General features: G+C 37.6%; 1 protein-coding gene across 2 annotated transcripts in view; it reads right to left on the reverse strand.

Annotated features, from left to right (window-relative positions):
• LOC131030252 (uncharacterized) overlaps positions 1 to 27,744 on the reverse strand; it is a 152,748-nt gene that overhangs the window by 67,210 nt on the left and 57,794 nt on the right. Inside the window, exons 2-3 of one of the 2 annotated variants that reach the window (XM_057960981.2) lie at positions 11,394 to 11,443; positions 10,766 to 10,926 (exon numbers count right to left, since the gene is read on the reverse strand). In XM_057960981.2, the coding sequence (XP_057816964.1) occupies positions 10,766 to 10,881 (116 nt within the window). In that variant the 5' untranslated portion in view covers positions 10,882 to 10,926; positions 11,394 to 11,443. The remainder of the gene's footprint in view (positions 1 to 10,765; positions 10,927 to 11,393; positions 11,444 to 27,744) is intronic. The other variant, XM_057960980.2, reaches the window with a different exon arrangement.

The following is a 27,744-nucleotide window of genomic DNA, read 5'->3' on the forward strand; positions in this document are numbered from 1 at the left end:
CTTTTCTATATTTAAGGATGAATTTGCCCGATTAAGGACCATCACGTTTGCCATGCTCCTGTTGCACAACCTGAGAAATCATGTAAAGTTATGTATATATTTTGCTTCTTTGAGTCGTGTCGAGTCTAGGACTCTTGTATATAGGTTTAGAGTAGGTTTTCTTTTTTTAGGTTAGAGGTCTTTGAGCCTTGTTCTTAATTTGCCTTGAGTCATTTGACTCATGATCTAGTGTGGCTCAGGTAGTTTAGTTGTTTGCTTTTGGTGTGCGTTTTAGTTTAGTTTGCTTTGAGTCGGTTTGTCGGTCGGTTTGCTTTAGTTTAGGTGTCTTGAGTGGGAGTCTCCATCTTGTAAGGGGGTGTTTGTGTTGTTGCTCACACACTGGCAATATCCTGGATCTTATGTTAGACTCATTTCTTAGATATCTATTCATGAAGTGCTCGGAATCCAAGGTTGTTCCTCTCCAGTTTTATCATCTGATTAGGACCTGTATTTGACTTGGAAGGGAATCATTTTCTGTGTCTTGATGCCGACATCTGTTGATTACTATATCTTCACACATTAATAGACTCCGAGTCATTATGGTTTTCAGGCAAAGCTGTGATTGGTGAAAAATCTAAAATCTGGCTTCAACGCCACCGCAATCCTCAAACCCTAGTAAGCTTCACTGCTTACGAGCCAAAAGGAATTGACGAAGAGAAAAGCAATATCAAAAGGAAAAAATGAGAAAAAAGAGAAAACGAAAGAGAAAAATGAAAAGAAAAGTGAAATGAAACGAAATATCAAAATTGGCTAAAGGGAATATGCGAGTAACTCCATCGGGGCTATAGACGCCTGGCTGGCAATGGAGCAATGTTCGTGAGCTTGCGGCGATAACCTCGTCGGGACTATGGACGTCTGACTGGCAGCGAGGCTCTATCCAGGATGCTTTTGAAGTTTAGATAAACTACGTAGCTAATCACAGGGGAACCTGAAAGTTATAGTTGTCTTGTCGAGAGGAATGAATACACTTGCACACACTTGGGTAATCAAAGACTAAGTGTCTAGATTTGGTTAAAGATTCTCCTTCTACTTTGAGTGCATTTTCTAATCTCTTGATGAGCTCGGTTGAATTTTCCAGAGGTTCTAGGTGTCGATTGAGTCTTTATCTCTGAAATGTTTTTCAACATTTATTCAAGGTGGCGCTAGATGTTGTGACGTTTTCACACATCGCCCCATTGCAAATGGGGACCCATGTTTTTTGCTTGTTTTGCTCGTTTTCGCTTTTTTTTTTTTTTTTAGGGTTTTGTTAGTTTGTCAGTCGTCTGGATTTAGGGTCAAGCCTTAGGGTTCTAATTATCGTCTTTTCGGACCAAAATCCAGTCGGTTTTGAGAGCTTTTTGAATTTCCTTTTCTAGAATGCAAATTTTGAATGCAATGAATTTGCCAGAATGGTCTAATTTTCAATTGGAATGTTGATGCAGAGCTTAAATTTGTCTAAGTGTTGAAGATGAAATGTGAATTTTTGTCCAATTGAATATTTTTGACCAAATTTTGACTTTTTTGAATTTTGATCCTAGGCATTTCAAATGATTTGTTTTCGCCTTGTGAAGTGATAAAATGTGTAAAATCATGATATTTTGGCCTGTAGGAGCAAAATCGCTCCTGTCCCTCAGTGAAGGACAGGAGCTCAATCTCAAATATCTCATCATTCTTGCAGAGTCCAGACAAATTTTACGTTTGAAGTGATGGAGAACGGCGAGATCTTTCCATTGAATATAAATTGAAGATTTTCATGAGCACAGAAATGCCTCCAGGAGGAAAATCGCTCCTGTCCCTCAGTGAAGGACCGGAGCTACAATTCAAATTTCGTCTTGTCCTTGCAAGATTTTGAAAGTTTAATGATTTGAGGACGTCCGAAGGAAGATACTTTGCCAAATGAATATAATTTGAGGTGCAAAAACGAAGGAGAATGACCTATATTGACCAAATCGCTCCTGTCCCTCTCCAAGGGACCAGGGCGAGGTACCTTGTAGCTCTCGTCCCCCTCCCAGGGACCAGAGCGATTTCCTTCATTATGCAAAATCCAGACAAAGGTCAAGGCAAGTTTACGTTCAAAAACAAGGAAAAACATGAGATAAATGCGTTGAATATAAATTGAAGATTTTTGGGACGTCCATAACAGTGCTAATTGCCTAAATCGCTCCTGTCCCTCAGTGAAGGACCGGAGCTACAAATCCAATTTTGCTTTGTCCTTGCAAGATTTTAACGTCTTGACGATGTGAAAAGGTCCAAAGAGGTACATTTTATCAAATGAATATAACTTGAAGTGCTGTCGGGGAAATCACATGGATAACCAAGTCCGGCTTGAGTGAGGTCCTGATCCTGAAATTTGGCTAAGTCTGGAATGTCCTGACCCTGAAATTTGACTAAGTCTGGAAACTGAAAAAACCTCCAAAAACTAGATTTTGCAATATAACTCCTGGAGGTCTGAAACCACTCTCAAACATCCTGAAAGTATATATGGAATATAACTTAAAGTATAAGAAAGAAGAAACATAGAAGGAAATGTCACTTATACTTAAATGTTATATTCCATTAAAATTGTCCTGATCGAGAGTGCGAAAAGTCAAATTTCGCTCGTGTCCTTCTCCAAGGGTCCAGAGCGAAATGCGCTCGTGTCCCTCTCCAAGGGACCAAGGCGAATCGCTCGTGTCCCTCACCAAGGGTCCAGAGCGAAAATGCTTAGTTGAGCCATTCCTGACCTTGTTTGGACGAATCGAGACATCAAAGGCATGGTGAAGGACGAAATGAGCATGATAGAACATCCAGACTTGATCAAAAACAATGAAATGATGAAGTTTTGCCTAGAGGGTCAAATTCGCTCCTGTCCCTCACTGAAGGACCAGAGCGAAGTTCTTCATAAGGTACGATCTGGGCAAAGATCAAGCAAATTTTATGTTCGAAGGCAAGAAAGGAGGTCAATCGAACCCGTTGAAGACAAATTGAAGATTATCAAACGTCAACAAAGGACCAAAATGCTTAAGTTCGCTCCTGTCCCTCAGGAAGGGACCAGAGCGATTTTTGTTGTAGATGATTTTCTCGCCAAATTTCAACCGATCTCAAGGCATGAATGAATGAAAGGAGGCATTGCGAATCCGTTGAATATAATTTTCGAAGGTGATGAAGTAAAATGAGGCCCACAAGAGCAAAATCGCTCCTGTCCCTCAGTCAGGGACCAAGGCGATGAGGTACGTATCTTCCCACTTTTTCATTTTTGGGCGCTAAACAAATATTTTTGAATTTATTTTAAATGCTAAAAATCGATAATCTTTGAAAATTCAATTAAAATGGCATTTAAAATTTGCGCAAAACATTAATTAATTATTTTTGCCTTGTAAAAAAAAAAAAAATCGAATTTATTAATTAATAAACAAGGAAATTTAATTAATTAATTATTGTTTGCAATAAAAATGGAGCGCTTGAGTTTATTTTATGAAGGTCGGCCTTTGTTATTTATTAAAAATCATTTATAATTGCTTTATTATTACCAAGTCGGCCTTAAGGTAAGTATGAGGTGAGCGCTATAAAGGGAGGGTGAAAATCTTCATTTTCACATCATCATTTTCATCTCTTACATGCGATTTGAGGAAGACAAAGGAGAAATGCGATTTGGAGTATGCAAAGGAAGGCGCCAAGATCATTCAAGGGGAAGAGCGAATTTCAAAGGGAGAAGTGCTAAGTTGTGTTCAAGGAGGTGCGAATTTATATCCAAAGGAAGGCGTTAGTACTATCCAAGGAAGTGCGAACTTGTCCAAGGCATTGGAGATCACGTCAATGACATATCAAAGATGGCGAAATTGCTAACTTGAAGAAAAGATCACGTCCAAGGCTTGAAGGGTGGCGAAGTTGATAAGAGGAACGTTCTTTTGAAGATCACATCAAGACTATCGAATTTCAAATTTTGCCTAGGCGAATTCCTTTATTTTGCATTTTAGAGTTAAGCTCTCAAGTAAGGTATGGCAAGATCTCTTGTTTTAATTTTGAATTTTGATTGTCATTGCCTTAATTTTGGAATTTTGTTTTGCCTTAGCTCAGTTGTTTTTAGGAAATGATTAATAAAGGACTTATCATTAAGTTTCCTAAAATTTGCTCTCTAATTTATGTTATGTATTGCAAAATCATGTTACTAATTTTGAAATGTTGTGTAGGCATCAAATGGAGATCTCTTCAAGGAAAATCAAGCCAGATCAAGGACGGTCTTCGCCAGGACGATCAAGCCAAGGCATGGGCGACCTCTTCCAATCCAGCGTTCCAAGGCGAGGTACATCATCTTCCTGCGCATCAAGGACGCAAGGAGTTAGAACAAGGGCTCGTTGAAGAAGCAAAATAGATCCAGAGGAATTAATTAAAGCAAGTTTCTCAACAATATCAAGATGAATATCCACCGAGTTCCAAGTGTCAAATGAGGTGGTGTCCTAGTCATCATTTCTCCAATCAGTGAAGTCCATCTCAGCATGTCCAGATTCAATGTACTTAACTCATGGAAGGTGGCACAAACTCCGATGTACCTACCCCGGCTATCCATTGGTCGATTTTTCTAAAAGGGACATGTGTCCAAGCAATACAATTTTATCATTGGTCAAGCATTAAATGTTATGTAATGGTTGTAACAAACCCTAATTAGGGTTTTCATTGTAAAATCTTGGCCATTGATCTTGAATTGATCTAAGCCATCAAATTGTATTGTGGGCACTATATAAGCCCAGGCATTTCATTTTGTAAAAAAAATTTTAGATGATTAGAGAGAGTTGTAAATAGTTGGAAGAGTTAGAATATAGTTGATAGAATAGCAATTAGAGTAGAATAGGAGGACAAGGCAAGAAATTGTTGCCATTGATTGTAAACAAACTCCATTTTCATTGAAGTAATGGTGAAATATGTCGTTTTCTTGCAATTTGCATGGTTTCTTGTTGAGTCTTCAATCTTAGATGGTAGATGATTAAATGAATGGAGGGAATGTGATTGACTGATGGTGGAATTCGTACATCCATACTACTAGCAGTTTGTTGATTGCAGACTTGCCTTGCGTAGTCAACTGGAATCGTTCAGCTTAAGCTCAATTTCAATTTGTCGCCTCTTCATTGATATGCATCAACTTGGATGGTATCTATGCCTGCGGTGATGATTTGAACATCATAAAGCTCCCTTAGAAGATCGCACTAGTCTTGTGTAGATGTTCCATTGATGTCAAAACAAGATCTAGTTAGAGTTTCATCAAAAGGTCAAGTCATTGCTCCTACATTCTTAGTATTAGGATTAGATCCTCTCTTCGCCTTTATCCTTTTTCCATTTTTTTTTAATCTAAGTTAGTCAGAGCCTGTGTCCAGCAAAGCAGATCGGAAGTTCAATGTAAGTCCCCTTGTGATTCCAGCAAATCACATCATACCACTGGAGCTTGTCCACACGTGGAGACCCCACTAAAAGAACCTTGGAGTCTACCTAACTGATCCTTTACGCGAATCTTCAGCAGTTAGAGACTATTTTCTCAAGAGAGGATAAGATGCCTTTAGGTATTTTATTCTGTGTATGATTGTGTACAAAATACACGTCAACAGTATGCCATCTTCTATTTCAATGCACCACCTCATTTGGTTAATTTTAAGGCTAAATTGGATCATACGCTATGTAATATAGATTGCATCAGTACTTGAAATGGTTATATTTTGTCATTAATATGTCAATGTGTTGGTAAATAGATTTGTCATTGCAATTGATTCTCCAAATCTGACCATGTTTGCTTGAAGAGCAGTGACAACCGTGCCAACAGTTGGTGAGATTGCGATAAAGCCACAATCTTCTTCTACGTTTGAGAGGGGCAGCTCCCTCGTATGATGAGGGTATTTGGATTTTTTATGTACTAGAGGTTAAGCATTTCAAGTTATTCGCGCAAAAGGAGATGAAGGATTAACCAATGAGTATTGGAAAAGAGGTTAAGTGTTGAATGCTTTTCACACAAAACAAAAATGAAGATTAACCATTAAACTTGAGGAAGAGGTTAAGCGTTTTAGATTTTTTGTGCAGAATGATAAGGAGGATTAAGCTTTGAGTATTTTTGAGGAAATAATGCGCTTTTAAGAATCTTGCTCCTAAGTTATTAAAATGGGAAAAATGTTAAATTAATTAATTAAGAATACTAAAATTATTTTATCAAATAATTTGACATTTTCCCATTCAAAACCTAGTAGCCTGTTTTAGAAAAACGCACACAACTTCTAACTGAAAAGGAATTTGGCTCCGAAATTTTAACTACGCATCAACGGGGGCTAGGTGAGCATAACCCAAAGGTATTTCTTCATGACGGGGTCTTGAGTGCAAGATTTGAACTTTTCCCGAACGGGGGCTGACGAAAATTGAAGTATTAAAATCTCACACACAGTGAATTGGGTTTGGATGGAAATTTGACACATTACTCAAAACGATGCCTAGTAAATGTTCGTAAAATGGTTCCTCTCAACACTTTGTAATTTTCAAAATTAATTATTTTTGCATTTCAGCCCATACAAAAAGGTCAGCTCAGAGTAGGCGCACAGGGCATATTATGATCTAACTCATAAGATTGATCTTGAAATCATGGAACGACCTCTAGACATGCATGCTCACAATGAATTTGATAGTAGCACAAAATAAGACACATGTTCATCACTTCATGATAGGACTCAAAAATGAAAACAGGTCGAACTGCATAATCACACATCTTGAAAACTCTTGAAGGTATCATATTTAAGGGCAAGCCTGATATTAACTTCAACAGAGTTTAAAAGTTGGATGTTTGAAATCAGGGCAACACAATCAAATCCACAGCCACACTGCCATATTGAATTGGCTCTATTAACCTCTGCCATTGCCCCAAAGCCTTTAATGGTCACTTGACAATTTGCTTAATAAGCATGCATTATTGTGGCATCTTTTGTCCATTGTGAATCGGAAGCTTGCAAATGGAGTATTAATGTTCAAGGATTATATATGATGTTTTCAAGGTCCTTGTTTCCTTTTTAATGATTTGATATGATATTAGATCTAGGTATATGATGTCAATCTTTATTCATTTGTCATTACTTCATATGATGTTATGGATTTAATTGAGTGTTAATCATTAGGAGATATATTATTGACATTGTTTGGTGAGCATGTTATTGGTATGTGTGGAGTATTGCATATGTCTCATTTCTATTGAATGATTTGAAAATCATTCATATTATGAGACTTATGTGGTGTATTTTATTGAGGTGAATTCCATGTATGATTTAAATCATAGGAGATGAGTCTTGCCTTTGTGTACTTCTTGGTTTTATTATTGTTGCTTTGGCTATTATTCCATGATATGGTTGATATGTGCCTTGAAAGTACAAGTGGCAAATATAAGTCAAAAAGAAGTAATTTGGTACAATGATGACATGGATGTTTGAACATCTTAATCCACTAATGGAAAGATTAAGACAAGTCTATGTTTAAACTAGTGGTGTAACCTTAATAAAGCCTTGTGAGACCTTGAGAATTCCATGTGATCACCCCATATTTGTTATCTATGTTGTCTATGCTTTAATAAATAATGTGCGAATGCTTTCCAACTAAGTTACCATGCAAGTACGAGTATAGGTACCAAGCACAGTGATATGAAAAAAAAATGCCTTTGGTACGGGTATGGGTTTGGATATGTATGTATGTATGTATGTACATAGTAACATATATATGAATATATACATATATATAAGATATATATTTAAAATTTTAAAATTATATAATACAAAATAGTGATACTCATTTTTGCCAATAAACAAAATATTTAAATAACTCAAAATTTGCAAAAAATGAAAATGCTCATAAAATCATAATTTGGTGATTTATCAAATGTCAATACACAATGAAAATTACAATCAATATTATATAATCTTCATATTGCTCTTCATCAAAAGCATCATAGTCAACATCTGGTTCATTTTCACTTGAACCACAATGAGTTGCAATGCCACTTCCACAAGCCATGTACTACACAAGATGCCTCATCTAAAGATATTTCTAGCAAGATGTGCAACAATAATGTCCAAGTCAACACACTCAAGGGTTAGATCCCAATTCCTTGTCACCTCCTCAATGTAATCAAGTTTCTTACATTATAATATAAGTTCAAATGCTATTGGATTGATCACAAGGAGAGCAACTCGTGAAGTGCATTGTGTTCTCTAGAAGTGCATGTTGCATTGATTCTTAAGGTGAATTTTGTCCAACTCAAAAAAGGATGAAGATCTCTCTTAGCACAAGTTAAATCTCTTGTATATTGTAATCGTGTTCTTTAGATAATATTAAATATATCAAAGTGGTGTTGTTGCTGGGTTTTTTCTCAAAAAGGTTTCCCAAGGTAAATCCATTGTTTCTAGAATGTATGCTTTGATTTGTCATTTTTTGCATTAGTTTTGGATTCTGTTACTCAGCACAATTCTTCCCTTAAGATCATTAAAAAATTTCTAACAGAAAGTGAAGGCCAATAAACACATCTTGATAGACCATAACAGGCTCTGTTGCTAGCTACTCTATCATGATCACATTGGGGCACAGTTCAAAGCACAACAGCTTAAAAGAAGTGAAAGAAACGTGGAGTTCTGCTATGGTGTTGCTTTTCAATTTATTCATGTGAATATCAGTGGACTATGTTAGCAATTGTATTTGTATCAACAAATGACACGTCAACAACCATGTCACTATATGACATGTAGAGAATACATATACTAAAAACACAAATTGCAGATAGAACCAAACATGGTGGTTGGATCATTGAGTAGTGAAATGTTCTGAAAGGATGAAAGTATTCGACCCTTGGCAACATTATGAGATCTTTGATTAAGAAAGTAATTACAACTGAAGAAATAAATGTTGGCCAAGGCAATTAAAGAGCAACAACTAGAGAAACTAGGTTACAAGCAAAAGACCAAAGGTGACAAACTGTCACATAGGACACATGGATTTGACTTTAAAGCACTTTTTCTATAATTAAATTTGGGAAATGTTGAAGTTGAGTCATCTATGTAAAAGATATGGTATATTATTTAGTGTGTGCATTTCTGCATCTTCATTAGATTTTGGCATTTGACACTGCCACAAAGCAAGGTAGTTAATCTTTATATTTTCTGCATCTTCATCAACAATGGGGATTTGAAAAGATGCCACAAAGGTAATGAAATCCTAGTATGGTATCTTCTAACAATAAAGGAGATTGGCATCTTTCTAGATCATGCCTGACTTTTAGCGAATCACATAGAATAAAGCTAGATTGTGACTAAACATTATACCCACATTGATAGTTTTAAGCTACAGTTTATTGGTTTATTTAGTATCCCAAGCAATCACAATGTTGGAAAATGTCAAACCTACACCTTAAAAATGCTTTAAACATAATCAAAACTTAGAAAAGTACACTAAAAATTCAGTATCATAATCTAAACCTATATATGTACAAGGCCATAGTTTTAAACATAGTTCAATAACTTGGACTTGGCAAAAACTTGGCAGGCCTAAAATTTGACTCAAACTCAGGACACGAGAAAAAGCTGGCAAATTTTCCAAACATTAAAAAACACATAAATTTGTAAAATAATCTTAACAAACATGTATAAAACTAAATTTACAAAGGTCATATGATAATGTATTACATATCCAAATTAATATTTTATAAGTTTCATCCATGAGAAACATCTGCCCAAATGAAGTTTTATTGTTTTTCTTTTTTCAAACCAGAGTAGGGATCTGGGGGCAGCAATCCGCCAGCAAGGTCAAGGGATGGCACCCTATGCAAGGGTCTGGGTGCAAAACCCTTCACAGAGTCTAGGGACAAACCATGTTAAGGCCTTCTATAATATACAGACCTTCATGGCACATGCCATTTTTCAAATGCGGCTGCAAGTTTCTCTTAAATTGATCAATACTCACTCTAAATTGCACAAATGCAACCTGCAAACAATCATGGACTGATATATTTTTACACCGGCAGAGTTTTTCTAGTAGACTAGCAAGTCAGCAAGCCCTCACCTGAGTTGTTGATCTATGTTTTTAAATAAAGAAAAATAAATATACACAGTAACCAAGAGTCTAAATCCATCTTTTATAAGTACTCGAAAGAAATCTGAGAAGTTCAGTCATAACAAAAGAAACAAGTACATGACATATTCCCTGCATAATAAAGCATAATAAAATATTTCCAAAACTTAAAGCTACTTTTCAATGTTAAACACCTATATATTTTAGGTATCACACAAGCAAATATGATAATGATGGAAGAAACTAAATCAGATTATCAGGATCTTGGAATAATGCTTCTGGAAAGACCTGTGTATGAAAATTTTGGGATCAACAATTCAAATCCAAATGCAACTCTTTATCAGGCTCAGTAGTTATTCTAGAAGTATTATTCTAATAGCATAATGTGATTCAGATTATCAATCCCTGAGTTCTCATACAGAGGTCAATCCAGAAGCATTGATATAATTAAATAGACTGTAGAAGCTTAATGACTCTAATATCAGGAACTTGAAATTGAGTTGAACATCCCACAAATCATTACAGGCATCTTCTAGTTTCTCTTCAATTTTAAACAAATAAAGACTGAAATTTTATACCTATGTCATTTTCTAAGGGCTGCTCATTGACATGATGTTTTTTATATCACTTGTTTTAAAGCAATTGCCTATGCTGCAGGATCCATTATGATATTTCACAGAAGGGTACAGCTGTCTACCTTGATGGAAGCATAATATTAATTATTGAAAAGTCTTCAATAGGCTTTGAATAATCTGCTGACATGTCACAGAAGTCCTTCCCTTCAACAGGAACCTCGCGGGTGATAAATGCCATAAATTCCTTTTCCAAGTCACTAAGTTCCTCCTCTGACAAGACTCCCTGAAATGAACTCTCATAATTAGTTTGATCCTGTAATGTTTGGTTGTCTGTATCATGTTGGTAATAATGCCATTTTGAAACGTGCTTTCAAATTCATGCTCTCATTTATCCATGGTAGTCTGGTAGATTAAAACTGAAAGATAAAATTTCATCTTTCTCTCTAGAAGCAAGAAAACAAGAAATTTACTATTTAAGTAAAATTATCATTACATAATAATTAGATAAACCAACACAGTTTTCTGTTTGTATCATTAGGCAAGTACATAAAATCTGTTAAATGCAAAGAGATCATCAGCTGCAGATGATAACTAAAATATAAAAAAATATGACAATACAGTAAAAAATAAAGCCAATAGATCATATTGTTTTTTAATATCTGTTATGCACAGCAGAAATCACAATCATGTTTCTGGATACAGGGAGATTATTCAAAAAGGTTGTTCATTAAAAGGTAGTTTTGCACACACCTTGTATCTTCAATGTAATGTCCCCTTTTGTAAAAGCCCTAGTTTTTGCCCTAAAATCACAATTTCAAGCAAAGCAAGGAATAAAATAGAATTAGAGATATCATTTATCAATTTAAATTATTGAACAAGATAAATCCGGGTTGACATCATGCAATCATGTTAGGCAATACAATACATAATATCAATTATTACTACTAGGGTTAGAAAACATATATTCATAATCATCTTAATAGCATAAGATCTATAATTCATTATTTAGGTTCAATCATAATGGCCCAGGTAAGGGAACACGATAGGGTACCCAAAGAAACTCTCTACCCTAGGCCCAAGAGCAGATATACCATCCCTCTTGGCCTCATGTGGCCTTCCGCCATCCATCCTTCACGAGGTGGTGTACCTAGTGAGGACACTTGTATCTACTCTCCCTACTCATGCCACCTTATTCACGTCTATGATTGAGATCCCATTGAAACCATTCCAATAATCAACCATTATTGAAGTTGGTGGGGAAGTCACAATAGGGTATCTGGAGCGTACCTCCCTTCTAAGCCCAAGGGCAGGGCACTCCTTGCACACCCTTGGCCTCATGGGACTATTTGTCACCACCATGAGGTGGCATGCTTAGAAGAGGACCTCATAACAGTTTCTCCCTCCCTGTACTCCTTTCCTAACCTCATAGTTGGTTGTAGCAAATTGACAAACAGATTGGAAATCTTAGTCATTCCACATAATTGCCTATATTGATTTATTAGGGATTATTCATCAAATGCATTATTAAACATATATTATAGCCCACATAACATACAAAAGACACATATTTATGCATACCACAATTGAACAGTAATGCTACAGCCTGCAATAAACAATGATTTACTAATCTGATTGCTTATATATATGCTAGGGGTCAATCTGCTCTTATAGGTGCTGCTACTTGATCGATCTACTCTCCTTGCTCTTTTTTCTCACCTATTTGATGCCTTCCTCTATATCTGCTCTAAACTCAGAAATTAGAAATGTCGTTCCATGCATTGTTGTTCTAATGTCCACCAAAAGACTTGTTTATATATCCCTCAACATGCCTCTTTATCCAACAATCACCTCCCTTTGATTAGGTCGGCCAGCATTAATATAATAATTATTTATTTGTTTTGATCCCATTAATTTCATCAAGGTTGGCCTTCTCCTATTAATTGTTTATTTGTTTTGGTAAGCCTCCTAATACTTTCTACCATAGTAGCAAAAATCGTTTAGGGAAAAAATCGGCAAACCAAAAGTATAAGATTTTTCGAAAAAATCGGGAAAAAAAGGGCCAAAAATCAGGAAAAAATCGGATTTAAAAAAAAACATAAAAAATTGTAAAAAAAGAGAAACTATTTTTCTACAAATTTTTCCCAGTTTTTAAAATCCAATTTCTCACCCATTTTTTCAAAAAATCTTATACTTTTGGTTTGCCAATTTTTTCCCCAAATGATTTTTGTTACTATGATATAAAGCATTGCAATTGTGGAATATGATTTGATAATCTTTCTAAAATATTGAATTAACATACAAAACTCACTGCCTCAATCACAATGAAATTCTTGGATCACTTCAAAATGGCTTTCACTTTTACTATTTGTCTGTTAACTTTTGATCTTAGTTACTTCATAGACTTATTTAATATTTGATCTGACTTACACAACTATTTGGTGTATTTGATGACTGCCCTCTTAAAAAGTTAACTGATTATTTGCCTATGCAATCAGTAATATGAATATAAACAACAAAAGATTATTTTCTATAATTCACGGGTTAAACTCTATTTTAACTTTAGGGAACTCTATTTTAACTTTAGGGCATTTCCATAGCATAAAGATTATAAAGAGCAAATAAAATAGAGTTTAACCCGTGAATTGTAGAAAATATATATATATATTTTAAGCAAAAGTGGCAAGCCACTCATAAATATATATTAATAAGATAACTGATTCAAGAGCTCAATAGGGAAAGAATCAGGAAGAAAACCCTATATCCTTGCTCAGATACAATGAAAAGAGAAGTCGGGGCTAAAAGAAGGGAACCCCCAAGATCTGAAGGGAAAAATAGGACTTGCCCATAGTGCAAACCTCATAGAGGCCAAAGTTGAGAGTAGCGGGTCAAGAGAAATCTAGAAGAAACCTTAAAGAACTACCTGTTGTGACCTTTTCACACATCACCCCATTGCTAATGGGGACCCCCTCTTTTTCGGCTTTCTGCGTTGTTAGGTTAGGGTTTTGGCTGTTTAGTGGGCAATTTTGTGTCTCCCATGCCTGAGTCCTGGAGTTTTGATCATGCCTAGTGCCGTCTAGGGTTTTTGAGGTTATAGGATCAAGTTGCAAACATTGATATTCTAATGATCCTAAATTGTCTAAGTGTTGACCCTTTTGAGCTTTAACGTGTTTTTAAACACACGCATCAGTGATTTTAAAGTGCCAAGGTATTCCCAAACCTTTTGGAGTTGTTTTCTCGCTCCTAAGGTATTATTTCAAGTTAATTTCGCACTTTATCCCGATAATTTCCTAGCGTTTAGCTCATTTTTTTTGGAAAATTTCTAGGTTGCAGGGAAACGTCTCCCTGACCACCTAGTACGGGTATCCACTGCTGGTTCGCGTATCCAGCACCCGAGGCGCCGAAGGATGCTTTGGTGTGTCTGGGAGACTTGGGTGGGAGACGTGTTGTGACGTTTTCACACATCACCCCATTGCAAATGGCGACCCCCTACTTTTTAAGCCCTCCCGATCTTTTGGCTTGCGTTTTTGGGGTCTTTTCGCAGCAATCTTGTCAGTCTCTCTGCTTTGCAAGTGTTCGAGGGTCATTTGGGTTTAATCTACTTTTCGTTTGAGCAAGTTTGGTGAAGTTGAGGCCCTATTTTGTCCTTTTTTTAGGGTTTTTGCCTTTTGTCCTAGATTTTAGGGGTTCCTGTTGGGGTTTCGAGAAAGCTGAACATACGACTGGAATCAGGACCCTTCAAGGGACCTCCCAGTAAAATTTGAGCCCAAACGGAGCAACTTTCTATTTTTAGAAAGTCACTATTTTTTAGTGATTTTTTCGAGTCCCGGAATGTCGCCATTTTGCCAAAAATCAAACTTACTATTTTTAGTAAGTTTCTATTTATAGTAAGTCATTACTGCACCTTGTCTAGGGATCTAACGTTGACACCTGGAAAGTTTCTATTTTTGGAAAGTTATTACTGGCAGGGTCAGTCAGCCAAGGCAACAAGGATTAGGCATTCACAGACAATTCTAATTTCGGAAAGTCAGACAGCAGACAAAGAAAGCCAGAAATGGGTCAAGTACTGAAAGTCCGTGCCCAAAATGGAAAAGGCATTCACATGTGGAAAAATCTGCGAGTCCATGGACAAAGTGAAAATGCGCCCAAGATTGGACTGGGGTGCCAAAATGGAAAAGGCATTCACAGGTGGAAAAATCCACGAGTCCATGGACAAAGTGAAAATGCCCCCAAGACTGGACTAGGGCGCCAAAATGGAAAAGGCATTCACAGGTGGAAAAATCCTCGAGTCCATGGACAAAGCAAAAATGCGCCCAAGTCTGGAATCAGGTGCTGAAATGAGATTCCCAAGTAGAGAGGGAAAATCCATGAATCCTTGGCATGGTGAAAATTTCACCCAAGCTAAAAAATTGAAATTTTGCGTAAGGCATGGAATCCAAGGAGTCAAGGAGGAATAAAAAGAAAAATTCCCCTCGGGTGAATTTTCGAATATGCTATTTTTAGACACCAAATCTCAACCAAGTGTGGGAAATTTTATAGATTCAAAATCGTGGCAAAATTCTCCATCCAATGAACTTGGCTCCTAAATTTTAGGAGGATCCCTAAAAAATAGGGATGTTGAAAAGAAAACATGGACAATTCACAAAACAATGAATTCCTTCCTTCAGGACAGAATTCCAGGAAAAGTAAAAAATTGACTAAGTGTTTGAAATTTCTTCCTGCAGGACATAGTTCTTGGAAATCATGAAAATTGGCTAAGGCATGAAGAGTTTCCTTCCTCGGGGTAAGGAACAAATTCCTTTCCAAAGGAGAATTCCTCCACAACAAGAAATCACACCCAAGGGTGAATTGAAGATAAAATTTCTAAGGCAAGGAAGGAATCATGGATGAACTAAACAAGAAATTGCCCTCCCCCCAAGGGAAAAATTTGAAAAATCCATTCTCGGGCATCAAATCACATCCAAATTTCAAAAGTTTTACAGATTTGGATTCGTAGGAGAATTCTCTTCTTCCTGGACTTGAAACCCTATTTTGTGCAAAATTCCTAAAAAATAGGAGATGTTGAAAAATCATTGAAAATCTTTTCCAGAGCAAGGCAAGTTCAAAAACTTCAAGAAAATACTTCTAGAGTCAGAGATTCTCCCTCTTGAAGTTTTCTCTCTCCGGGGTTTTTTCCACCAAGTGGCAACCGAGTCAACAAACGCTGAATTAATGAAGCATCTCTTTGCATGCAGCGTCACATTTATGGTTTTATGACAGATTCTCCGTGCATGTCGCCGTCACTAGGAGAATGATGGGCATTTATGATGGTGTTGGTTATATTCTAGGCATAATCAACATCATGGGGCACATTTAATGTGCTAGTGGGCGCTATTTTAGGCTCTTTAAATTAATTGTAAATGGGCATAATGGGTTATTAATTGCCGATTCCCACCTTGTTGCACCTTGAGTGGCGAATCTTTAGGGCAAACCCTAATTAGGGTTTTGCATGTAATCATGGCTTGAGGCCTATATAAAGGGGTCCCCCCCTCATTTGTAAGAGGGAGGGAGCCTTGTATGAAATTGTTGTGATAAGTTTTAAGATAATAACAGTGAAACATTGTTCTCTGATGGTGTCCATTTAAGTTATTTTTTCAAAGCTTGCATGGTTTCACCTTCCTCACTTAAGAGTAGAAGTAGTATAGTGCTTTGATTTCAATGGAGAATGTAATGGTGTTTGATGAGTTTCCATGGTTCATACTTTTTGCATCTTGCTGATTGTAAGTTGTAGTGTAAAGTTAGCTTGAACCCTCTAAATTTGTGCTAAGTTCGATTGTAGATGGTCGTTTGGATTGCATCGTTTTTTGGGTATTCAAATGTACTTTCTCGATTTGAAAATCCTCTAGCACCCCCAAAAGATTGCACCGGTTCTTGCGGAGTTGTAGTTGATCTTGGCGAAGCAGAGCTTGGTTTATTTGGAATTTGTCCACCAAAGCACTATTCATTGTTATCACTCCCCTTAGGAGTAGATTTAGATCCTTCTAAACCCTTTCCCCTTTATTTTTCGTTCATTTTAGTCTGTTCGAAGCAGAAGCATCGCCGAATTGCCATATCTAATGATGGAGTTCCAGCCACAACAAGGAAGTGAAAGAATGATGAAAATGTAAGGCCCCTTGGATTACCAGCAATCACATCAGCCAACTGAGTCACGTCCATGCATTGAAGGAACCTTGGAGTCGATTGTTTGAACTTCTTGCAATCTTAGCATGCAATCGCACTTTGATCAAGAGAGAGTGAAGTGACTGTTAGGCAACTTTATTCTGCACTGTCATAAAAAATACGTCAACAGGAACTTGATCAAGGATAAGCATAGTGGAGGGATGACAGAACATTTTGGTCGAGAGAAGACCATTGCCATCATTAGTGAGCATTATTATTGGCCTCACTTATCACAGGATGTGAAGAAATTTGTGCAGAGTTGTAGAGTATGCCAGATGGCTGAAGAAGTAAGTCGGAATACAAGGCTGTATCAACCATTACTTGTACCAGAGAGGCCATGGGAGGTGAAGAAGCACCTCAACAAGATAAATCTACAGTATAATGTGAATGCAGATCAGAAAAGGAGGTATAAGGAGTTTTAGATTGGAGATGAGGTGATGGTTCATTTGAAGAAGGAAAGGTTCCTAGTGGGGATCTACAATAAGTTAAAGGTGAAGAAGTTTGGTCCCTACAAGATTTTGAAGAAGCACAGTTCAAGGAGTGCATATGAGGTAGAGTTGTCAGATGGGATCAATATTTTCCCTATGTTCAACATTGCAGATTTAAAAAAATATCATGAAGGTGGCACAAAGGAGGAACAAGTGATAGGAAAATGTAAAATCCCTCCACCTACTTCAAAGGAGAGACTATCGTCAAAGATTGTTGCTAAGAGTTTTTTGAAGCAAACACTTAATACATTGTTCAATTGTTGGTGTGTTCTCATGTTGTTTTGGAGCTCACATGGTCTCATTCTCTTCATAGATTAGATTTGCTTTCATGTTGTTAGACGAATTGGATTTGATAGGATTGCTTGTTGCGAAATTCATGCTCATACTTTTGGTATGCAGCTGATTGTTGCGTACCATGCAAAGTTAGCCTGAGCCTCCGTTATATGTGTATGTTTAACTTCGATTATCAGGAGAAGTTGTTCGATTTGATGGTTTCTCTTGATGATTTGAAAATCCTTAAACACACCCCCTGAAGATTGCACCGCCTTCGTATAGTTGTGCGTTGCTAGCAAAGCGAAGCGTGGTTGGATTTTGTGCAAGTTATCCCATCTCTTTGTTCATAGGATTAGATTACTTTTAGTTTAGTCTTTCTCTACCCTATTCCTATTTACTTTCTGCATAATTCAAAGTCCAAAGATCCAAAACAAGAGCTTTTATTGCAAATCATCTGTACAAAAGATCCTTGAGCTTGTATTAGTTTCTTCAACATATGTAAGGCCCCTTGGGTTATCAACAAACCCATCAAACAACTGAGTCACATCCACGCACTGAAGGAACCTTGGGAATTAGCCGTTTGAACTTTAAGTAATCCTAGCATACAGACTAATCTTGATCAAGAGAGGATAAGGTGACCATTGGTGACTTTATTCTATGTTAGACGCGGTCATAAAAAACACATCAACAAGACGGGAGGAAGTATCCCGACACATCCTGCTCAAATAAAGAGCAAAATAGGTGGCACGCGACTTTTCTGCAACTTTTTTGCCAGTCAAAATAGTGCCGCAACCCTAAAAAGCGTCTATTTTTCGCGTCAAAACACGTCTAAACCGCGTGATTTGTTTTTCCAGGCTTCTTTTTACTGCGCGAAGGGATTTTCGGGGGTTACAACCATTTGTAACCACGCAAAGGGATTTCCGAGCTCAAATATTATCTATGCAAACCACTAAACAACAAGTAATCCACACAATAATATTTATTATTTCTTGTTTTCCATGGGTTTGCGATTTTTTTGGGCATGAATACGATTTTTTATTTTTCCCAACTTTATTCATTTTATGACAGTGATTATTCAATGGTATTTCACCATCGATATTAAATACGATTTCACAGTGACTGTTCGATGGTGAAATACCATCGATAATAAATACAATTTCACAATGATTGTTCGATGGTGAAATACCATCGATAATAAATATGATTTCAGAGTGACTGTTCGATGGTGAAATACCATCGAATAATCACTGTCATTATTATTTTTTGTTTTTACTTTTTAGTTTTATAATTTTTTAATATTTATGATTGCAATTGTATTAATAATTGTTTTTAGGTTTATAATTTTGTTAATTTTATAAATTTATAATGTATTAGTATTACAGTTTACTGTATTACAGTATTTACTATTTCTACTATTTCATGAAAAATATACTATGAAATTATATAATATACAATATTTCTACTATTTTATAACTTATAATTTTATAAACTATGAAAATATATACTGTGAAATACATGAAAAATCAAAAAAATAATTCACAGGCATTAAAAAAAATTGAAATTAATACAGTATACTTAGAAATTTTATGATAGTTAATACAGTATACTTATAAATTTTAAGATATTTTATATTATTAAGCACTAAGCAGTAAGCTCAAAATTTAATATTCTTTTGTTTTTAACTTTTTATTTTTTATTCAGATTCATCATTCAAAATGTCAGGTGGTGGAAAACAAGGGTTGTACCCACTATGGAAGTATGTTGACCGTGTTCCGGGGACAAAAGGATCAGGTGGAACAACCACTATCAAATGCAAACTTTGTGATTTGAGATGGAAAGGTACCTACACGAGGGTGAAGGCTCATTTCCTCCACCTGCCATGTAATAGTGTTGGAGGTTGTAAAAATGAGTGTGAAAGATATGATGCTGTGAGAGAACAGGAAAGGGCTGATGGGAAAGTTGCTATGTGAAGCTCTCATGCTTCAACAACAGGGGCAACTACTGCAGCTTACAGTCATAATATAGAGGCAAAGGTGGATGTGACTTCTACAGGTGAGGCAACTGAACCGGCTCTCAAAAGACCACACATTGGCAGCTCAAACCCCATTGGAAGATTGTTTGATGTGCAAGGTCGAGAAGCAGTTGATGCAGCCATTGGACGATTCTTTTATGCAAATGGCATATCATTCAATGTGGCTCGCTCTCCATTCTATGAAGAGATGGTTCATGCTATCAATAATGCACCAACAGGCTATAAACCACCTGGGTATGAGAAGCTTCGCACTACTCTTGTTGATAAAGAAAAAAATCAATTAGAGGAACAAACTGCGCTATTGAAAAGAGTGTGGGCTCAAGAAGGATGTAGTATTGTCATGGATGGATGGACAGATGCTAGGAATAGTCCACTACTTAATATCATGGTAACATGTAGCAAAGGGCCTTATTTTTTGAAGGCAATAGATTGTTCTGGGCAAAAAAAAAATGCATAATTTCTTCATAACCAACTATGTGACAGCATTGAGGAGGTGGGGGCATCACATGTAGTCCAAGTTACTATCGATGCTGCCACTGTTTGTAAAGCAGCAGGCATGTTTATGCAAAAAAGGCACAGGCAGATATTTTGGACATCATGTTGTGTTCATTCATTGAATAATGCTCTCAAAGATATTGGCAAGTTCCAATGGATTTCAGATCTCATAGAGAAGGGTAGAAAGATACAAATGTTTATTTGCAACCATCACCACACACAAGCCATTTATCGTAAATTTGCCAAGGTGGAACTTCTCAAACCTACTGATACACGTTTTGCTTCTTACTTCATTCTTCTTGGCCGCCTTTGTGAAGTCAAAGGAGCTTTGTGTTCTACGGTTGTTAGTGATGCATGGGCAGCTTGGAAGCAATCTACATCAAATATTGCAGTTGAGGTGAGAGCTATGGTCCTTGATGAACATTTTTGGGCTGATGTTAAGTTTGTTGTGGACTTTATTAAGCCCATATGTGAGGTGATCAGATTTGCAGATTTAGACAAGGCATGTTTGGGAGAGGTTTATGAAGCTATAGATTCCATGTGTGAAAGAGTGAAAAAGATAACCGATGCAAAAGATATTTCTCTATATCCTTTGATAGAGGAAAAGTTACATGGAAGGTGGAACAAACTTAACACGCCTCTTCATTGTGCTGCCTATGCCCTTAATCCTAAATGGTATGATACAAAAGTGACCAAAAAAAGGGCTCCACATCAGGATAGAGAGGTAATGAAAGGATTTTGGGCAGCGGTTAAAAGGAATTATGGCCATGGTGAGGATGCTTCACTTTTGAGGACTCAATGGAATAAATTTTCTCGTGGGCGAGATGATTTTGGTTCCGTTGAAGCTATATATGATATGAAAGTAAAGAAAGACCCTATAGAGTGGTGGTGGAACCATGGAAGTGAAGCCCCTAAATTGCAATCATTTGCAATACGATTGCTCTCACAAGTAGCCAGCTCTTCATCTTGTGAGAGAAATTGGAGCACTTATGGGTTCATTCATTCACTATCGCGGAACCAATTAGGATCAAAGAAAGCAAAGAACCTGGTGTACATTCATAGCTCACTTCGTCTTCTCTCTCGTGTAAATCTTGGATACAATGAGGGTCCTTCGGCAAAGTGGGATCAAATTTCACCTAATGGAGATGTTGCAACCATTGTGGATGAAGTGGTTGAAGCAGATGGACTAGCTGATTTACCCCCAGTTATTCCACCATCAGAGGAACCTGAATTCGAGAGTGATGACTATTTGGAGAGCCTCATAGATGAGGACCTTGATATGGATGATCATGGCGAAGAAGAGTAGATTATAGATATAAAATTTCAGATTTTTGCTTTCAATTTTTGTTTTGCATATCTGCTTGTTGTTTATCAAGCTAATTTCAATATGACAATATGTAATCAGTTTGAAACTATGACACAATGATTGTATGACATTTTGATCCTAAACTTCATAGTTAATGTTAATTCTTGTTTTGAAAGTTCAATGTCATTAGATTTTCAGATTTTCTATAATTTATTAAATTATATTTGAAAAAAAATTTGGCGTCTCCAAGTACCCCGTCTCCTATTTTGAAAAAATAGTCGTACCAGTACTAGTACCAGTCTCCAGCGTCTCCAAGTACCCCCGTACCCATGCAACTTAGGAAAATTTGCAGAAGTCCAATCTAATTTTGAAGTTTCTAAGCGATTTTGAGTGGTTAAAATGCCAAATTCCTAGGGGAAATCCATATTCCAAGGGTTAGAAGGTCAAATTCCATGCTAGAGGTGCTTTTCCCCTCATATTCCAGACTACCCACCCTTTTCCCCCACTCAAAATCCATACTGGCTATGATTTTCCACCACTGTTTATCCATGCCTGGGTCGATTTTCCCCTGGAAGTGCTAAGATTTGGCTAAGTGTCAGGATTTTTCCAGACTGCCATCGATTTTCCACCAGGAGTTCGAACTGGAGTGCGGACAACATTGAGGATGATTCCATGCCTAGGTTGATTTTCCACCAGGATGTTTTATGAGAAGTTATTGCGGATTTTTGTGCAGACTCTCAGTCCATACCCAAGTCGATTTTCCACTGAGAGCATTTTGATGAGTTTTGAGTCCGTATTTTCATCCAGACTAAGGTCGATTTTCCACCAGGGAGTGTTTTTTGCAAACAAAGTGAATTTGGAGTGTGGATTCCTTGTCCAGACTACCATCGATTTTTCCCTGGGGTGTTTTATGCGCATTTTGATGGAGTTTTGCATGGATTTTTGTCCAAGCTAAGATCGATTTTCCCTTGTGGGAATTATTTTGACATTCTAAATGATTTTAAAGGGATTTTTTAATCCCAACTTATATCAATTTTCCCCTGGAGGCTCAATTTGGACTTAAAATCGAAATATTTAATAAGTGAGCCCCATTTAATTGTTTTTAAATGATGATTAATGATTATTTAAAATTTTAAAAGCAAAATTAAATAACTTGCAATAAGCATTTAATATTTTAACCTTCTAGAAGCAAGTTGGTTTTTTACCAAACAAGTATATAAGCAAAGTGTTTTATCCCACATTGCTTGTGTGGTGAAAGTGATAGGCAAAAACAAGTATAAGAGAGGAGTTTCCAGCAATATTTTATTATTAAAACTGCCAAGTGTCTCCATGAAAGGCGATTTTTCTCCTTCATTGGCGAATTTTGGCAAAGTGCTGAAGTGAAGTGTTGGGTTGAGGATTTTTTCCTCCATTTTTTTTCAATTTGCTGTTCCATTCCCTTGTTGCCATTGAAGAGCATTTTTCAGATTTAGCGATTTTTTCCAAATTTGGCGATTTTTGGTGGGTTGAGGATTTTTTCCTCCATTTTTTGTCAATTTGCTGTTCCATTCCCTTGTTGCCATTGAAGAGCATTTTTCAGATTTAGCGATTTTTTCCAAATTTGGCAATTTTTGGTGAAAGGTGGTGATTTTTAGTGCTTGGGAGTTTGGCGATATTTTTCCTCTACTGTTGCTTGCTGTTCCAGGCCTCCATTGTGGCTGCCATTGAAGACATTTTCAAAATTTTAAAATGGTGCCATAGCTGGGAAATTTCGATTTGCATTTGGGAGGTGTTTTGTGCCATTGTTTGGGGTGATTTCCTTCACACTCGGTGGCTGCCATCATTCCCAGCTCGCTGATTTGTTTCAGATCTGAGGTTTGCTTCAGATTTGGAACCTCCATTATTGGCTGTATACTTAATTTTCAGAATTCAATTTTTATTGCCTAGCCAATTCCAACTTAGGTGATTTGCATTTAGAGGTGTTTTGTGGAGTTTTTAGTGCATTTTTCAGACCATTTTATCGCTGTTGCAAGTCTGAAAAACTCCATGGTAGGCAGTTCTCAAAAATTTTCATTTCCAGCCACCTAACCACTTTGGCGATTTTGCTTGGAGTTATTCCTTAGTTATTTTCTATCATTTTCAGGGTTTTTTCACTACTTTGCAAGGTGCTGGTAAGTTTGAAGTAATTAATTTTCAGACTTGTCCTCAGAAATTTATTTTTTTACCAGCCACACTTACATTCCTGGATATGGTTGTTTTCATCGTCAAAGCTGATTTTTATCAAGTTTGTGCATATTTTTGAAGGATCACAACATGTTTTAAAAATCTGATTTTCAAGTTGTCTTCAGATTTGTTGACCTCCATTGTTGACTGCAGAAGGTGTCTTCAGACATCCTTTGTGTGAAAACCAAAGAAACGGGACTCGGACTCGGCTCGGACTCGGCAAGGCCAACTCGGACTCGGACTCGGACTCGGGACTCGGCGTCAGACTCGGCTCCAGACTCGGCTGGACTCGGGATAGTGAAAAACTCAAGAAATTTAGAGATTTTTAAATATTTAAAACTTGTTTCAGACACCCTTTATTGAATACACCTTAAAGACACAATAACATCATCAAACTCGACTCATTTGATTACATACACAAGTATACATCAGTCACATAAGCATAAACGCAAATTGTAGCTGAAGAAAATAACAAACATAGATATATAAATATTGTCAAATGTATACAATATTACAAAACTCATGGAATAAAAAATCCATGTCATCATATGATCATCATCAAATGTTTCATACAAATACCAAAGGTAAATACAACTACAAGTCTATGGCTCAGAGGAGCCTGCACTCTCCGGCCCCAGCCCCCTGCGAAGGCGTCTAAGGTAGGTCCTGGATGATTCGACTGCCATAGCCGCTCCCCGTGACACCATGCCATGCTCACCAACATCAGGAACATCCGTGTCACTATCTGCCTCTGAATCTCCTGTCTGTGCTCGTGCTCTCCGCTCCTCCTCTACCATGGCTACAGTCTCAACCTCCATATCTACCTGGTCGATCCAATCAATGTCAGACTCGGAGGTTAAATTTTCTCTACTTCTATCGACGCAGTTTCCCCCATATTTTTCGACGGGGGTTTGGGGGCAGCGCCCCCAAGGTGGGGTCAAGGGGCAGCGCCCCTTGCGCACTCCCTGTCGCGATACAGGGCGAGGTCAAGGGGCAGCACCCCGCGAGGCCAAAAAAGCTTATTACAAGTCTGAATTAGGGTTTCTTTGAGAGTCTTCCTTAGGGCCTGGTTTTGCTCTTGTTGCTAATTGGGTCTTGCTTGGTGAGTGAGTATCATTCTTGAAGGTCCAAGCTAGGTCAAGTTGGTGAGTGATAAAGTCTGGAATGTCATCCTGATCTTCAAATGCCCTGAAATTTGGCTAAGTCTGGAATGTCCTGATCCTGAAATTTGACTAAGTCTGGAAAACTGAAGAATCCTCCAAAAACTAGATTTTGCAATATAACTCCTGGAGGCCCAAAACCACTCTCAAACATCCTGACAGTATATATGGAATATAACTTAAAGATACTTAAATGTTATATTCCATAAAATAATCCTGACGAAGAGACCAAAATGTCAAATTTCGCCCTTCCAAAAAAACTTTTTAAAATGTTTTTTTTTGGTCATTTTATTAACCCAGCCAGTAGCCGAGTCTAGGGCTCAGAACTCGCCGAGTCTGGCGATTTTGAGCCAAAATCGCCAACTCGGCGAGTCTGGCGAGTTTACTCTCCAGACTCGGCCGAGTCCGAGTCCGAGCCCCTGGGACTCGTTTGGCCTGACTCGGACTCGGACTCGCCGAGTTTGGGCGATTTCGGGCGAGTCTCGTTTCTCTGGTGAAAACACAACCTTTCACACCTTTCCTTAGCCATCGTTGATCTGGTATACTCCTTTGCATTTTAGTTTGCATAATTTCTAAGCATAAGGAGGTATTAATGAATTTTATAGAGGGTTTCCATGCCCTAGCATTGTCATACTTTGAATCTAATTGTCAAAATCTATAAAGAGTATGGATTGTTTTCCTGACTTCATGCTCTAATTAGCTAAAATATTTAGAAAGTCAGGAATTTTATCAAGAGCATTATTTATTTTCCTAAGTCTAACTTCAAGCTTCGTACAGTTAGGATGTCGAAGTCCTGATTTAAAGAAAGGAAAGAACTACTAAAGATGCTGGAGACTGGATTCTATCCAAAGCCCAAAATTTCATCCAGATGGAAGGAGATCATAGATACAAACATGCATTTCCTAGACTTGGACCAGATGAGACAGCGGATGTTCGGAGTTGGAAATCAAGTTCCTTCCCCAACATATGCGAACATTATGAAGAGTGGTATTTTTCATGCCATTGGATTTCCAAAATCCATACAAAGCAGTGAGTTTATCTTGGAGTGTGCACGATGTTATGATCCGCTCACGCGAATGATCAAGACTCCTAAGGGCATTGTTATTGCCTACCTTGTTGAGGATGCTATCGCTAAGGTGTTCGAGATTCCACGCGGAACAAACATGAAGGATGTGACCAAGGATGAATATACAAAAAGATACACGAAGAAGATGGGTGTATGCAAGAATTTGATAAACAAAGAGTGGATGATTGAGCCTAGGTCTCATCATTCCAAGGCTCCCAAGACACTCATGTGCATAGAATTCAAAGAGTATAGTGACTTAATATTCCTACTCAACAGAGTGTTGGGGATGCCGCAGGGAGCAATATTCGATGGATGGATGTTCTATTTCATCCAAGATTGTCTTAGAGGAACACTAGTAAATTGGTCTAAGATTATAAGTGACAATCTGGACTTTCAGCTGAGAAATGTAGAGCGGTCCAAGTCATTCACCATGACTTCTTAATTGGTATACCTGCTTGCACGGTTTGTTTCATATAGAGGATTGTTATGCAAGGGTGAAGTCAGGAATGGGTAAGGACAATTTAGGAGTCATGAATGCTACCCCCAGCTGAGCATGTATAGAATTGAAGACTATAAGAGAGTGAATGATGCATTCACTATGTACATCACACGGATGCTGCAAGGTGGAATCCACAGAAGATTGTCCAAGGAGGCAACAGAATTAATAGAGAAATATGGATCGTGGTATATTCAGTTTCCCACTTTCACGTACCTTAGGATTCATGGGTTTCAATCTGAACCCTATAGACTTCCTAGGTATCCAATTGACAGAATGATCTTGTTGGAGGTGGTGAGACAACTTCTAAAGTTTGATGTCATTCAAAGAGGGCAGCATAGGACAGGCATGACATTCCCTATTTTAGTTGGGAAGACATTAGAGGTTTGCCAGTTTGCCATAGCCGCCAGCATTGCGAGTGAGGAGTTTGCATTCTATTGATTTGCTACATACAAGAAAAGAGAAAGATTTGATCCAAACAAGAAAGTTGGAAGGATCAGGGGAGAGAAGTTCATCCACAAAGTAGACATAGAGGATTATTGGGCCAACCTGATAGACGAGCAAGCAGTGAAGAGAAAATGTGGTCCAGAATGTTAGCGGATTTCATGAGGAAGTGTAGACTTTTCCTCATTCATGATCAAGTGTTAGATAACAGAGATCATACGCATCCACAGTATGAGAGTGAAATGAAGAAGGCAATCCTATTGCCTAATTGGTCAGAGTCAGAAGAGATTGACCTGAATGTATTGATGAGAGAGGTCTTGAGTTTCTCCCGTGCATGGGTAGATATACAGATGAATAAATTAATTGATATGGGTGTTCCCTTCACTTATGAAAGGATGAAGTCGGAAGAGTCTACTTCCGAGGATGATCAAAGGACTATCAATGATGTTAGTATTCATGCAGACAAAGAGAGTCAAGCTCCCAAGATAAGGAAGAACACGCCAGGAGAAGTCAAGGCCAGAGGGAAGAAGATTGAGGAGGTGAAGAAGAAACAGAAGACTATCATTCCTTCAACCCCCCCCCCCGCCAGTGTCTCATCAATCAAAGTGATTGAAGTAACAGAGCAGAACAAGGAGACTCAGCAATGTTCCAACACAGTGATACTACCAGGGAAAACTCAGGAGTTACATGCCACAACGACATCTGCACTTCCAAATGAGAATGATGATCAGTCGGGATCCCCTACTATCTTTTTGGAAGTTAGTTTGTGAAATGAGGTATATGATTAGACCAGGAATTATCCTGACGATAATGATGATGTTATCTCGGCTTTGAGAGGGCTTGATCAAGAAATGTCTCGATGATGGTATGGAGATGGCCGCTATTCCTGATTGGCTGACGAGAAGTATGATAGAGGTGCAGCCTATTGACGACATTGATGACTA

This window comes from Cryptomeria japonica, chromosome 6 (assembly GCF_030272615.1).
Source record: "Cryptomeria japonica chromosome 6, Sugi_1.0, whole genome shotgun sequence".
In the NCBI taxonomy this organism is placed as follows: domain Eukaryota; kingdom Viridiplantae; phylum Streptophyta; class Pinopsida; order Cupressales; family Cupressaceae; genus Cryptomeria; species Cryptomeria japonica.